We start from the raw sequence: 15,190 nt of genomic DNA on the forward strand, positions 1-15,190 counted from the left end.
TACCCAGCCAAATTTTGACTTCTGGCTAAGTAGGACCCAATAAGGGGTGGGCTACCATAGCATTCCCCAGGATGCAGATTACCCAAAACTCACTGGAAATCTACCAAGGAGACAATTCTGTCTCCCCAAGCCTTTCACAGGCCAAGCACTCTATGTGTTTGGAGGGAACACTTGGTTAAGCCACTTGCAGAAATGAACTGAGGTTAAAATAAAGTACTTCCAAGGAGGGTAGTTTTCATTAACACCTGGAGGACTGTTTTACTGAACAGTGTACAAACATGCCCCCAGAGCTGGATTGACAAGAGGTTGACATCTGCCACCAGCCGCCACAAAGTCTTACCTTTGATATTGAACAATTATATGGCTTTGAAGGGGTGTGAAATTATCATTAGTCTGATGCATCCACCTGTCAAGGTCTGATCCTGTCAGAGAATTCTTACACCTACATGGTCCATTCCCATGCACGAGGCTTCACCTGGGCCTCTTCCCACCTGCCTTTCTTCTGAGCTTCAGCTTGGAACTCTTGCCTGACCAAGACTTAAACTAGGCACTCAGCTGGGGCTTACTAGTCCTCCGTGGTAGAAATATCCACGACCGGGGTCTTCTTCCCCTACCCAGACCTTTGAAAAATTAATAGATGTGAAGTCCTTAGAACAGAGCTTGGCATATAGCAAGTAATATTTACCTTTTGCTAAGACAGAGTAAATAGAGTTTGAGAGAACTTCAATAGTGACAAGCAAAGGATGGGTTTGTGCTGTTGACTCTGAAAGAATGTGAAGGACCAAAACCCTCCTCTGGCGATTACCTGGAATTGAGAGGCTCCTCTAGGATAGGGCTGGTGGAAGCAGCGGAGAGAAAAGGACTAAGGAGAAGATAGGAAAAAGGCTATGCACAGTGACTCATGCCTGTAATCCCAGCACTTTGGGAGGCTGAGGCAGGTGGATCACCTGAGGTTAGGAGTTTGAGACCAGCCTGGCCAACATAGTGAAACCCTGTCTCTACTAAAAAATACAAAAATTAGCTGGGTGTGGTGGCTCACGCCTATAGTCCCAGCTACTGGGGAGGCTGAGGCACAAGGATTGCTTGAACCCAGGAGATGAAAGTTGCAGTGAGCTGAGATCACACCACTGCACTCCAGTCTGGGCAACAGAGTGAGACTTGGTCTCAAAAAAAAAAAAAAGAAGATAGGAAAGATGATGCCCAGATGTTCATGAATTGGACACTGGAAGGATTGGAGACTGAATTTAAAAGTAGTATTTTGTACCACTGAATATTAAGATTTTTCTTCAGATAAAGGATTGGGCCTGCCCAGCCTCCCTGAAATTCTGTGTAGGCCTCATTCTTACATGTGCAGTTTCCTTTTGTTGTTTCATACAGAGATATTAGTATACCAGGTGGATCTCTTCATGGTAGTCACCTATTGTTACAGAGTTTGGGATGAATTCCACAACATCATGTGGCATAGATTAAGGAATATGCATTTTTTTCCTTTGATTTTTATTTTAGGTTCAGGTGGTACATGTGCAAGTTTGTTACACAGGTAAACTGCATGTCACTGAGGTTTGGTGTGTGAAGGATCCTGTCACCCAGGTAGTGAGCATGATACCCAATAGGTAGGTTTTCAACCCACACTCCTCACCCACATCCCCCTTCAAGTAGTCTCCAGTGTCAGTTGTTCCTGTCTTTGTTCCTGTACATGTTTGATGCTTAGCTCTTTAGCTCATAAGTGATAACATGTGGTATTTTGTTTTCTGTTCTTGCATTAGTTGGCTTAGAATAATGGGGAATAGGCCGGGTGTGGTGGCTCACGCCTATAATCCCAGCACTTTGGGAAGCTGAGGTGGGCGGATCACAGGTCAGGAGTTCAAGACCAGCCTGGCCAACATGATGAAACCCTGTCTTTGCTAAAAATACAAAAAATTAGCCAGACGTGGTGCCAGGCGCCTGTAATCCCAGCTACTCAGGAGGCTGAGGCAGGAGAACCGCTTGAACCCAGGAGGCAGAGGTTGCAGTGAGCTGAGATTCTACCACTGCACCCCAGCCTGGGCAACAAGAGCGAAACTTCATCTCCACGCCGTCCCCCCGCTCCCGCCAAAAAAAGAGGAATAATGGGGAATAGGCTTTAGAGGGGAAAAGAAAAACTCCCCAGGCCAGGACCAGTGAGGCAGTGGCCACCCAAGCTTACCATCAGTGAAGCAGGTGAAGGCTGCTAGGCTGTATGGTTCTGTTCCAGAGGAGAAAGCCTGTCCCCTTCCCCTGCCACAATGGGTTTTTCTTCCTGTGGACAGGTATGTGAAACTGGCCTTGTTCGTAAGGGAATATATAGATTGCGTGGTGCCAGGCAGTCTGGATTTAGGGAGCTGACTCTCTACAGGAGTTGATTAGGAATCAACTAGGGACCTTGGGGCCTGTGAATTGTACAGTTTCCCATGGGGAAATAAAGAGGACCAAAAGGAAGCTGCCATCCCCAGGGGAAGCTGAGTGCGTGTGCTGTCTCTGCTGAGAGAATGAAGAAGCCCCTGTGGTCCCAGCTGACCCCAGGTGACCACCTGGAGGCATTCTTTACAATCTTTCTTCTGATGTAACAGAAAATGCACCTATGACTGGTTATGCCTTTTATTTCTCCCTGGGTAAAAAACTGCCAGAACTTTCTAGAATTCTTTTCCCATCACTGATTTTTAAAAAGATCATATTCTAGGAGGAACCATTACTCACATCAGAAATGGCAGATGAGAAAGAAAAGAAAAGAAGTCTGCACTGTAGTAGCGTGTATCAGGACTTCATTCTTTCTTTAAGAGACAGGATCTAGCTCTGTCACAGGCTGGAGTACAGTGGCACAATGATAGCTCACTGCAGCCTTGAACTCCTGGACTCAAGGAATCCTCCTATCTCACCTTATAAGTAAGCTGGGACTATAGGTGCATGCCACCTTGCCCATCTAATTTTTAATTTTTTTGTACAGATAGGGTCTTGCTATGATGCCCAGGCTAGTCTTGAACTCCTGGCCCCAAGCAATCCTCCTGCCTCGGTCTCCCAAAATACTGGGACTACAGGTATGAACCACCACACCCAGCCTACTTCTTTCCTTTTTATAGCTGAATAGTATTTTCCATTGTATGTATATAACATATTTTGTGTATCTATTATTGTCTGATTACATATGGGTCGGTTCCACCTTTTGACTGTTGTGAACAATGCTGCTATGAACACTGGTTTACGAGTATTTGTTTGAGTACCTGTCTTCAATTTTGGGGGTTAGATACCTAGGAAGAGAGTTGCTAGGTCATACGATAATTCTGTTTAACTTTTTGAAGAACTGTGATTTGCATCTCTATCTCCTCTGGTTTGATTCAAAATGGAGGAAACAGTGCTGCTTAAGATAGCTTGCAGTGCGGTTGAAGCAATCACTACTCATTAATATTCTGAAACGTTTTACATTGACACTAATAAGAAATAGTATTTATTTATGAAAGAACTGGAAATGCTTACAACTGTTGTAAAGTTAACTGAATAGTAGTCTTCTCTGAGGTTTGATGAGTATAGGAGGCTTCTGGGTAATCATTTCAGAGTCTCAGGATATGTAGTGAGTGCAGTGGTTAGGAGTCACGCGGGGACCAGGTTACTGGTGAGGGGTGGGCTTATTTTTACCCTTTCCATAGTCTAATATCTAAGCCCCTCCTTCACCATTCCACCACTGCACCCCTATCTCTGGCCAAATATCTTCTCCTCACCACTCCAGGCTGACAAAGTCTGCCTCTACCCTCAGACAGTCCCGTCTTCACTCTCCATCCCCCCTTTCTCCCGAGAAAGAGATGCTGAGTAAACCTGGCTTTCTCATTTATACAGCTTCTCCCCATGGAACACATCATTAAAGAATAACTGTGACTTCTCTTGTTGTTTATTTAGCCCTGATTTCACAACATGCAGGAAATCAGACAGCCTTTAGATTTCATAATACGCTGGCTTTGCCACACTTACTTTAAACCCAACCCAAGCTTCATTTGCTTCTAGAAAGTACCATTAAAGTACCTCAAGTGAGAACAGATTAGAATACATTTCATGTCAGAATATACATTGGATATATTGGAAAGTATATTTTTGGCCACCAGACTGGCAACTCCTTCCTGGCCCTCCATTCTAGTTCAACATCAGGTTCAGGCACAGGCATTCCCTCTCACACACACTAATTCCAACCTTTGCCCCTCCTGGATGCCCAGGTCACCATGAGTATTCCAATGCCATAGCTTTTTTTTTTTTGCAATTTTCACTGCTTTCCTTTTACTCTCAATAAGCATGAGGCCAGAAGTCCCAAGCAGTGGCTAAGGGATTAAGAGTCTGGCTAAAGCATCTGACTGACTCGGGTTTAGTAATACCTTTGCTTCCTACTGGCCAGTAACATTGGACTACTTAGTCAACCTCTGTGTGCCTCAGTTTCCTTATCCTTAAATAAAGATAGAATGTTTACATCATAGGGCATTGTGAGGAGTAAATGAAGTAATGGAAGCCCACTGTCTAGCATAGTGCTTGGCATATGTACAAGTAGCAGATAACATTGCTGACATATTCACCCTTTTTGCCCACTATATTTTTCTCCTCTTTGTTCTCCTGACTCCTCGCCCTCCAACCACACATTCTATTAGTTAGACAACATTATGCTTGTGTTTTCAGGAAAGGGAAGAGAAAAAGGTGGATAGGATATCTCCTCCTAGTTCTGTTTCAAAAAATCTGCATTCTTAGGGGAACAAAAAGGAAAATAAGAATTTGAAGAGGGGAGTTCTCGTTTTCCCATAACCCAAAACAAAATAAAAACCAAACCAAACCAAAACAAACTGGAAAGGGCTCCGCTAGTTGGGGGTGCAAAGATGATAAGGAGGAAGCCATGAGGGCTTCTTGATCGGAGGAGGCAGCAGACAGGGGCATGGGTAACTTCACAGAGATTCCCCGTGGCCTGGCACAGGTGCATGTGATACGATATAAATGATATATGAGCTCTCCTCTGGGATCTGTAAGCCTATCTGCATAAAGCAGTTCTGTAATGTAAGAACTTTGGGATGATAGGTAGGGGAGGAGGGAGGAGAGAGTAATTTTTTCTTATGGATCCTGTATTGCTCAGGATTTAGGATGCTCCACAAACATTTAGGAGTAACATATGTCATATCACTAGGGTGTGATGGTACATTTTATAGATCACCTTCAATAAGAAGAAAGCCAGGACTTTTAGAAGTATCTTGGAGCCTGACCTATCCCAAAGTAGGCAAGGCCTAGGGCCATTTCCATTCATTTTTAGGCACCTGGAATATTAAAATGATTAATAAGTGATAAAAATACTGTTTGTGTTATTTCTCATGGCATAACAAACCACCCCAAAACTTAGTAGCTTGATATACGGCCATTCATTTGCTCACAATTCTGCAATTTGGACAGGACTCAGCAGGGACAGCTCATTATCTCTGTTCTGTGGGACATGAGGTTGTATTCATCTGGAAACTTGGTTGGAGTTGTGACATCCATGTGGCCTCTCATTCTCCAGTGTCCCTCCCCACATGGTCTCATCATTCAGTAGTCTAATCTGAGCTTTGGACATGGCAGTTGGGTCCCAAGAAGGCAAACGAAGAAGCTGCCAGATCTAAACCTGACACTGGCACATATGGGTTCTGTCATATTCTACTGGTCAAAGCAGGTCACAGGGCCAGCCCAGATTAAAGGGAGGAAACAGACTCCACCTTTGATGTGAATAGCAGCATGAGCCTACAAAAACAGGAAGAATTGTTGGTAGTCCTGTTTGGAGATTATCTACCATACAGGGTTATAAACATTGTTAAGTATTTTTTGTTTTATTTTATTGAGATAGGGTCTCACTCTGTCACCCAGGCTGGAGTGCAGTGACACAATCACTGCTCACTGCAGCCTTGACCTTCTGGGCTCAAGGGATCTTCCCACCTCAGCCTCTCGAGTAGCTGGGACATAAGCAGGTGCAACCATGCCCTGCTAATTTTTTAATTTTTTTGTAGAGATGAAGTCTTGCTACATTGCCCTGACTGATCTCAAACTCCTGGGCTCAAGTGATTCTCCTGCCTTGGCTTCCCAAAATGCTGGGATTACAGGCATGAGTCACTGTGCCCTGCCTGTTGTGTATTTTAAATGTTTATATTTAACACATTAACACTTTGAACATAAAAATATATAATGACTACATCATTAAACTCATTTGAGTATAGTATCGACATTCTAAATTTAAGGTAGAGCCCAAAGAGCCCTCTTGCTTCCCCATGATAGCCCTTAGAGTCTGTGAAGAAAGCTCTTTTTCTAAGTCCTGAATGACTGCATAATTTCAACAGGCACCAGTAATCATTCATTAAGTGAACTTGTTCTTCTTAGACAAAGTCTTCTGATTTTAGGTATAGAGAGGTCACCGTTTCTCCTTGCCACAGCATCAGACTCATTTTCCACCCTCGTCTGTTTGTGTTGCTATAACAAAACCTGAGATTGGGGAGTGAAAAGAGGTTTATTTGGCTCATGTTCCTGCCGGCTGGACAAGACAACGGCACAGGTATCTGCATTGGGTGAGGGCCTCAGGCTGCTTCCACTCACGGGAAGGCAGAAAGGGAGCACACGTGTGAGGCACACGGGCAGAGAGGAAGCTAGAGAGAGAAGGAGGAGGTGCCAGCTCTTTTCAACCACCCGCTCTCTGACAACTCACTCATGCCTGAGGGAAGGCATTAATCTATTCATGAACAACCTCTCCTCAGGACCCAGACACCTCCCATTGGGTCCCACCTACAACACTGGGGATCAAATTTCAACATGAGATTTGGAGGGAGCACAAATCCAACATAGCAGAGAAGTCACCAGGAAGATTCCTGATTGTCTCCCTGCCCTGGCATCAGCCTCCTCATCTAAATGCTGGGAGCAGTAACCCCTTCCTAAGCCGTCTGCCCCTCCAGAGTGTGTTCAGGGTTATTAGTGCCTGGCAAGCAGGGGCTACTCCCTGGATGAGAGGGCAAAGTCTCACCTGTAGGGTGAGATGATCCTGTGGCAATAAACTAACAATGCCAATTAGTGGTGTAGACATGTCCTATAGATCAGAAATGAGGAGGAAGTCCCAAAGGGCATTGAGAAACTTAAATCTGGATTTTGGGGCTTTGTGTCAAAAGCTTCTGCATGTAGCTGTGGGTAGAGAAGATGGAACTGAACAGAAAGACAGCCAGGCCACCTGCTGAAAAGTTGTGCCAGCCTCTGTGATAAGAGAGATTACTGTGGGATCACAGACTGCTATTTTGGGAATATACATTATTTTCTTAAAAGCTGTGTATATTTTCTGTAATTAGGTCCTTTTTGTTTTATGTTTGTCTTATGTTAACACATTTTTAAAATGCTAGACTGGTCTCAGCTGTGTTAAGAAGAACCAAGTAAGAGGTTTTCATTCGGCTTGTCCAGAGTGTTAAAGGGGAAGTGGCTTACTAACCGCCTGACATAGTGGAAACAGAGTGAGATCCTCAGAGGGAAGGTAAACTGAGGGCAACTTGAGCTGAAAGCCCTTGTTTAGAAACTCTCCCACAAGTGATACGTTTATCAAATCTGTCTCCATCTCTCCATCCCCACAGTCTGTTACTGTCCTGGTGGCCCAGACAAGAGACAAGAAGGGACCTCAATGAACAATGAAAAGGAAGAGTACCCTGGGATTGGTGGTTCAGGGGTGGAAGGGATGGGTACCTATGGAGTTTGCCCTCCAGAATGGAGCCAGCAAGCAGAAAATCTGATTGTAGCAGTCAGAGAGTAGGGGGTGGAAGTTCAATGTGAACATGAATTTCTGAGTGCCAAAGTACCCAGGCAGGCAAGTTACAAAATATTTTTTTCTAGTTAGGGAAGGAGAAGACATACAGATTACAGGAGGACTTCAACCAATGCCTAGGTAGGGGGCATCTGAGGGTTAGTGGGCTAGCATTGCTCCTTAAGCAAACTGGGGCACAGAGCAGAGTTAATGTAACTAACTGGAACTTAACAGCAGAGAAGACGTAGGATTGGGGGAAGAGAAAGGCTGCCAATTGTGGACACCTGAGGACTGCAGACCACTCACCCATCAGGCTGGGGACAGTTGAATCATGCAGGACCCCACCAGGTTCTGTTTGAACACAGGACTGGTCCTCTGGGGCTGCTGCTTGAAGAGCTTTGGTAGCTGCAAAATGTCCCAGCTTCAGTCCTGCCCTCACCATCTGCTCCAGTTATCTACTGAGTAACATACCACACCAACACTCAGTGGCTTAAACAACAACAATCCTTTATTTTGCATTTTGAGCAGGGCTCAGCAGGGACCACTCACCTCCGCTCTATAATGTCTAGGGCCTGTGACTCAAAAGGCTAGGGACAGCTGGGGACTGGTGGGACATTTCTCTTCCTACAGACTTAAGGTTTCTCCCCGGAGTCTTTCCCATGATCTCTGCAGCAGTCTCCGGGCAGCTGAACTTAGGGGTGACTTAAGGCTTCAAGAGCAAGGATTTCCAGAGGCCCCGGCAGAATTTGCAAGGCATTTATGATCTAGCTTCAGAAGTTCCAGGATATGGTCATTTCCACTGTATTCCACTGGTTTAACAAATTGTTAAAACTTGCCCAAATTCAAAGCGAGAAAGTATAGACCCTACCTCTCAACAGAAGGAGTAACAATTTGCCACCATTTTTAAACCATCATGTTATTTCACCAACTCCTCAACAAAGCCTCCTAACTGATATGCTGTCCCCAGATTCTCATTAGTGACAGATTGGGAGGCAGCAATGCACAGAGCACAAAAAAGTGAGGGTTTTGGAGGCCAACAGCCAGCCCTACATCCTGGTTCAGGCAGGATCCACCACTCAGTAACCAGTTGAGCTTGTTAGGTTACTTAACTCAGAACCCCAGTGTTCTTGAGTGTAAAATGAGGATAATACACTATAGTTGCCAAGAAAATGTACTTCTTGGGTCTTGCAGTGTAGACAGCATAACTGACCAATGGCTCCACCTCAACTGCTGAGCTCTGCTGAAATCCATCCCCTGATATTTATCCCCAGGTTGCTGCAAAGGCCAGCTTCCTAAGGCTGCTCCCAGCTCATGACTGAGCACAGCAGGGATACTAAGACAGGCCTCTTTCTGGGAGATGCCAGACTTCTGGGACAAGCCCATTTGGCTAAAGGATTCCCCACCCCAGTGACCTTGCTGAACTTTTTAGACATGAACTGTATATAGTATCAAATGCTTCCTTCCACCCAACCTTCCTTCCTTGCTTGCCTCTTTCCTTCACAAGGAGCACACCTGCATCCCAGGTCCAGATCCCTGTTTTCCCTCAAAACTCTCCTGCATAGTACCCCCATCTGGGACTGTTTCTGGAGGGCTGGGACAAACACAACCTCCTATTCATAGGACTGCCAAGGTTCTTAAATGAGTAGAACTGTGCAAAGAACCTAGTAAAGGGCTGGCATAGAAGAAACACTCATTTAACTAACACTTCTCGAGTCCTGGCTGTGTGTAGGTCTTGGTCCTGGGTGTCTGAGACACGATAGTGAGCAAAGCAGGCAAGAACACCAGCGCTGCGTGCTTCAAGCTCCTTCCCAACTTCCACCTCTTCAACAGGATAGGAGCCCTTCAAAGTCTGACTCCTTGGGGCCTCAACACCTCCGACTCCACACCCTGAACACCTGAGCCTACAGTCAAAAGGAACTTCCTTCTTGCTTCCTACAGGTTTTGCTCTTTCACCCCCAATGCCTTTGCTTACCTTTCCTTCTCCGTGAAATGCCTTCTCCTCCCTTTTTTGCACATCTTCCTTTCTTGAACATGCCCCTTACGTGACAAACTTTTATGCATCCCCCAGGCCCCAGTTCAATGTGAGGGCCCTAGGTCATCCAGGCAGAACGTGCTTGCTGGCATGATCTCAGCAGGCACCTAGTAGAAGCACTTGTTACATTGTATTCTAATTGCGGTAACAGTGTCCCCGCTAACTCGCGAGCGCCTCTAGAGCAGGGGAATGTCCCAACCACCTTGATTCCCCCGCGCGTGGCCCATGGGAGGCCCTCAGACCTATCTGCGGAATGAGTAAATGAGTGTGTGAACCGGGTTCGGCGATTTCGGTGGAGCGAGCGCTGGGCCTGCGGTGCAGGGCGCTGGGAGCCGCCCGGCCGGGCCTGGCTCAGGCGCCGCAGCCACTCAGGGCCACCGGGGACCGGCCGGGGAGGGCGCGGGCCGAATCACTGCCGCCGCCGCAGGGCACATGACTGCGGCCTCCGCCCCCGCCCGCCTCCCCGCGCAGTCGCCGGCGGTCGCCTCGCGGGGTTGCGGCGAGCCCGGCCCGCGAACGTCACGTCCCTGCGCGCTCCCTGCACTCTCCCGAGCTGCGCTAGGCGGGCGCCGCGGCTCCAGGGCGAAGGAAACTGAAACCGAGGCCGGGCCCGTCCCTCGGTGGCCCCATCGGCCCAGTGCACCCGGGGCCGCGCTCGCCAGGCTGCGCGCACTAACCGGGCGCCGGGAGGGCGCGGCGCCGAAGGGTCCCGGGTCTTCCAACGCCTCTGCGGCGGCTCCTCCCTCCTTGCAGTGGGATCCCGGGCGGGTGCGGCCCGGCCCGGCCCGTGAGCGGCGCACAAAATGGGCCGATGCTGCTTCTACACTGCGGGGACGTTGTCCCTGCTCCTGCTGGTGACCAGCGTCACTCTGCTGGTGGCCCGGGTCTTCCAGAAGGCTGTGGACCAGAGTATCGAGAAGGTGAGGCGGGGCGGGCTGTGTGTGTTTGTGTGTGGTGGAGTCTTCCAGCACCCCCCGCGCCCGCCACCCCTGCTGCTGCACCTTGTATGGGGAAGACCCGCACTCGGGCAGAGCCTCTGCACTAGAGCTCTTCTTGCGTCCTTGTCTTCCAGGGTTTGGTAGGCGAGGGTTAGGGAAGGATGGGGAAGGATGGAGCCTACTCTGTTCCCTTTACAGTAATAAGTAAGGCTATAGATCCTGACTTTTAAAAAGGCCTTCGGTTGTGTTCTGTCGTTTGCATCTCTCCGCACTCCTTCCGTCTACACCCCAATCTCAGGTGAGCCCAAACTTGTTTCCCTCCCACTTCTTGAAGAAACAGAACTAAATGAAAGACACCGCAGAAGAGGCAGGTTATGTTGTCTGCTTGCTGTGGCCTTTGAAGTGGTGTGCGCCTGGGGATGAGACGTGGGTGTGCGGTCTATTGTGTTCTTGCTTTCTTGGGTTGGGCAGGGGCAATTGGTAGCTGGGCCAGTCCTTTAGGCTGTGTGACATTTCATCCATCAGTCTTTGCTGAACGCTGACTTAGTGGCTTTGTGTCTTGTACCAACAGCCTGTGTTGCTTTGTCTCGCCATGAATTCTTGTCTTCTCAAACGGCCATAATTTTCAGGCACAGATGCATTTAGATTCCCTACAAGAATCTGAACTTGTCTCTTCCTCTAGATGATTGGGCTGGAGAGCCAGTCCTTTAAGAATACTTCATCTCTTGATTTCACTAGTCATTTCATCTGCCCTTTCCCCCACGTCCACCAAGCTGTGTCAAAAGAGGAACAAGAGAGAGTTACTGGGATCATTTTTTCCTTAAGAAAGAAAAAAATCACTGGAGCAGCAGCCTTTCTTGTTGGCATCCGTAACTGCACGCTTCATTTCTCCCACTGGTCTGCACTTGCTGTGGCCAGATAAAAAAGCTCAGGCCTAGTCTACTTTGAATCCCTGCATTCTCCAGTTAGTAAAGCTGTTTTATTCCAGGTGGCAATGGATGTATTCCTTTAACTGAGTTTCCAAAAGTGATTGAGTACCTGAAATCTGGCAGTTAAAGGCAATTTTTCAAAAAGCACCATGGCAAAGCATAATGAAATTTTTAAAGTTCACATTGCCAAGGGAAGACAAGGCCCACTGTCCGAGCATCTCAAGGGGCAGTTTTCTCTGAGTACTCATGTTCAAGGAAAAAAGAAACGGAATCCTTTCTCCACTCCTGTCCATGTCCAAATCCATGGTGAGCTGTGTCTGAGGATGTAGACTCTTGCTTTGGGTGACTAGAGTTAAGCAATCCAATTATAGTCAATATGTGAGATTTCTTATATGGCTTTGAAAGGCTGTTTCAAGGAGCCCTATAGGATGAGTGATTTTCCCCGTGGTTCCCATATAGCCAGCCCTTAGATTCTCTGTGTGTCTCCATTTTACCGGGCGAGGGGCTGGCTGTAAGGCAACTTGACTGGGGCCTGAGTTTGTGTTGGTATTTCCAAGTGGTTTTCTCCATGAGGAATGGACTCTGTTCTGATAAGTAATAGTACAGGGAAGTGGACTTTCAGAGCTGCTCAATCCCAGCTAAGGAGGACTGCACAGTGTATTGTATGAAAATAAAGGACAGGGCTAGTTTCAGTGGACAGATGTGGAAATACTGTTGTCATTAGAGGTAAGTCACACATCACTGTTTTGCTTTTTCCTGGATTACCTGTAGGGTGGTAGGTAGCATGGGATAGTGGGAAAGAATGAGGATCTTACACTCCTGGGCATGAAACCTAGCTTCCACCATGTACCAGCTGGGTGACCATGGGCTGTTTAATCTTACTTGATTCATGTTTTCCCCATCTGTAAATAGGAATAATAAGGACTGATGATCACATCCGCTTTGTCAAATAACTCTGATAACCTTAAGGTGTGATCTTTCTGGGATATAGTTAGTGCTTAATAAATGATAGCAATTTTATTTTATTTTATTTTTATTTATTTATTTATTTTTTTGAGACGGAGTCTTGCTCTGTCGCCCGGGCTGGAGTGCAGTGGCCGGACCTCAGATCACTGCAAGCTCCGCCTCCTGGGTTTACGCCATTCTCCTGCCTCAGCCTCCGAAGTAGCTGGGACTACAGGCGCCCGCCACCTCGCCCGGCTAGTTTTTTGTATTTTAGTAGAGACGGGATTTCACCATGTTAGCCAGGATGGTCTCGATCTCCTGACCTCGTGATCCACCCGTCTCAGCCTCCCAAAGTGCTGGGATTACAGGCTTGAGCCACCGCGCCCGGCCGCAATTTTATTTTTATTAGAAGCCACACAAAGAAAATACATGAGATTTGGAGTCAGATTCCATATGTTCAAATCCTATTTTTGCTTTATGACTCAAGTCAGGTTACTTAACTTACCTGGTTCTCAATTTCATTGCTTGTAAAAGTGGGGATACGAGCTGTTAGCTAACTTGGGCACAGTGATGCATTTACCATGAAACTTGCAAAGTTAAGCTTTGGGTCCCTCACTTGCACAGGCCCTTCCAAAGCCCTGTACCTCATTCTGTATCCCAAATTTTGTTTTTCTTAAGAAGGGACCCACAAAACCTGTATTTGTCTCTGCATGTGTATTGTAGGACCAAGTATAAAGCACTTAGCATAGTATCAGGCACAGAATAGGTGATCAATATATGGCAGTCATCTTTATTGCCACTAGTATTACTATGGGAGAATTCATTCATAACTTGATTCTAATATAGTTGTAATATAATTTACTCTGATATTTCCAATTCTTTGTTTTTCATTTGAAGATTGTCTGTGCCCTGACTTGTCTGCATCAAAAAGGGGAAAGGGAAAAGGGATGAAATTCAAATGAGTAGGTGTGGGAAACTTAGTAAGATAATTCCTATCCAAAAAGTTGTCTCAAATGATAATTGTCCTTGAACCCTGCAGTGACCAGAGATAAGAGAGACTTTTAATTATGGCCAGTGAATATAGTAGAAGGAGCCAAGACAATTTTGTTTCATTCTTGGCCTCAGTGGTGAGTGCCTTATATTGGGCAAGGCCTGTAATTGTTTCTGCTTCAATTTTCTCATTTGCAAGACAGGCATAATAGTACTTCTCTTCTCTTTTTCCCACACCCTCTTCCTAGGGGATATTATGAGCATTAATACGGCATTTCCTTATAAGCATTTGGGCCTTCATGAAGAGAGAGCTTTGCAGAGACCCAGCAGTTCCTTTTCCTCCCTTAGGCCTGGAAAGGCAGGAGTTTATGTTACATTTCATCTGGTATCCCAGTGAACTGCCTTGACACCTGGCACAGTGCCTGAGATACATATTAAATACCTCTTGACTCACCTGTGATCATTTTAATAGAAAGAAGAGTGTCCTGAGAATCAGCAGAACTGAGTCAAACATTTTTTTTCTGTCCCTAAGGATTTCTTGGACTAAGCTGAACAAGCAGAGTGGCAAGTTATTTAATCCCTCAAAACCTCAGGATCCTCATTTTGAAAATAGGAATAATAAGGATAAGAATACCTACCTCATAGAGTTGTCACAAGAATGAAATATGATTGCTATAAAGCACCCAGCACAAGTGTCACACAATGCCTGAACGTTAACATTTGTTATGTCTTTAGCTATTATTTGTCATCTGTGAATTGAAACTTATTATACAAGCTATGGTTCCTCCTAGCTCCAAACTTCTGAGATCCTGTGACCTTTAAGAGCAGCTTTGCGGTTCAGAATATTAAGTGTGCGCTCCTAATCTCTGCAGACATGCTGGCAGTTTGACTGTCTCGCCAGTAATAGGGATGCAGAAGTGACCACAGTCAGGGCTGGTCAACAAGGGATGGGCTGTCAAGGGAACCAGTGGGAGTCTAGTTTACACCTTTGACTTCCTCTTCACAGGTCAAGGCAGGACTGTAGCATTAGGTCTCAGAGATGCAATGAACAGGACAAATACACTTCGCCTTCGTCTGGACCTGAGGCTCTGGGCAAGTCAGCACCAGCTGGTTTCTTTTGGGAGCCATAGCAACTTTGGAGCTGTTCTACTGAAGCCTCAAGAAGTAAAATATAGGCCAGGCACGCTGGCTCATGCCTGTAATCCTAACACTTTGGGAGGCCAAGGTGGGCCGATCACAAGGTCAGGAGTTCGAGACCAGTCTGGCCAATATGGTGAAATCCTGTCTCTACTAAAAATATAAAAATTAGCTGGGCATGGTGGCGGGCACCTGTGGTCCCAGCTATTCGGGAGACTGAGGCAGGAGAATCGCTTGAACCCGGGAGGCGGAGGTTGCAGTGAGCCAAGATGGCGCTACTGAACTCCAGCCTGGGCGACAGAGCGAGACTCTGTCTCAAAAAGTAAATAAATAAATAAATAAATAAATGAATAAATAAATAAAAGGTGTTGAGGGCTGGAAGAACACGCATCGCTCACTATGGCAACAAGAACAGCTGCTGAACATTCCACCTGTTACTAGGGAGCCC

At 46.5% G+C, this 15,190-nt stretch overlaps 1 protein-coding gene across 1 annotated transcript in view; it reads left to right on the forward strand.

Annotated features, from left to right (window-relative positions):
- Positions 1 to 10,275: 10,275 nt before the first annotated feature.
- Positions 10,276 to 15,190, forward strand: part of SCARB2 (scavenger receptor class B member 2) — a 59,204-nt gene continuing 54,289 nt past the window's right edge. Inside the window, exon 1 of the mRNA XM_017876564.1 lies at positions 10,276 to 10,723. Within this exon, the coding sequence (XP_017732053.1) occupies positions 10,607 to 10,723 (117 nt within the window). The 5' untranslated portion in view covers positions 10,276 to 10,606. The remainder of the gene's footprint in view (positions 10,724 to 15,190) is intronic.

This window comes from Rhinopithecus bieti, unplaced genomic scaffold (assembly GCF_001698545.2).
Source record: "Rhinopithecus bieti isolate Rb0 unplaced genomic scaffold, ASM169854v2 scaffold_8675, whole genome shotgun sequence".
In the NCBI taxonomy this organism is placed as follows: Eukaryota; Metazoa; Chordata; class Mammalia; order Primates; family Cercopithecidae; genus Rhinopithecus; species Rhinopithecus bieti.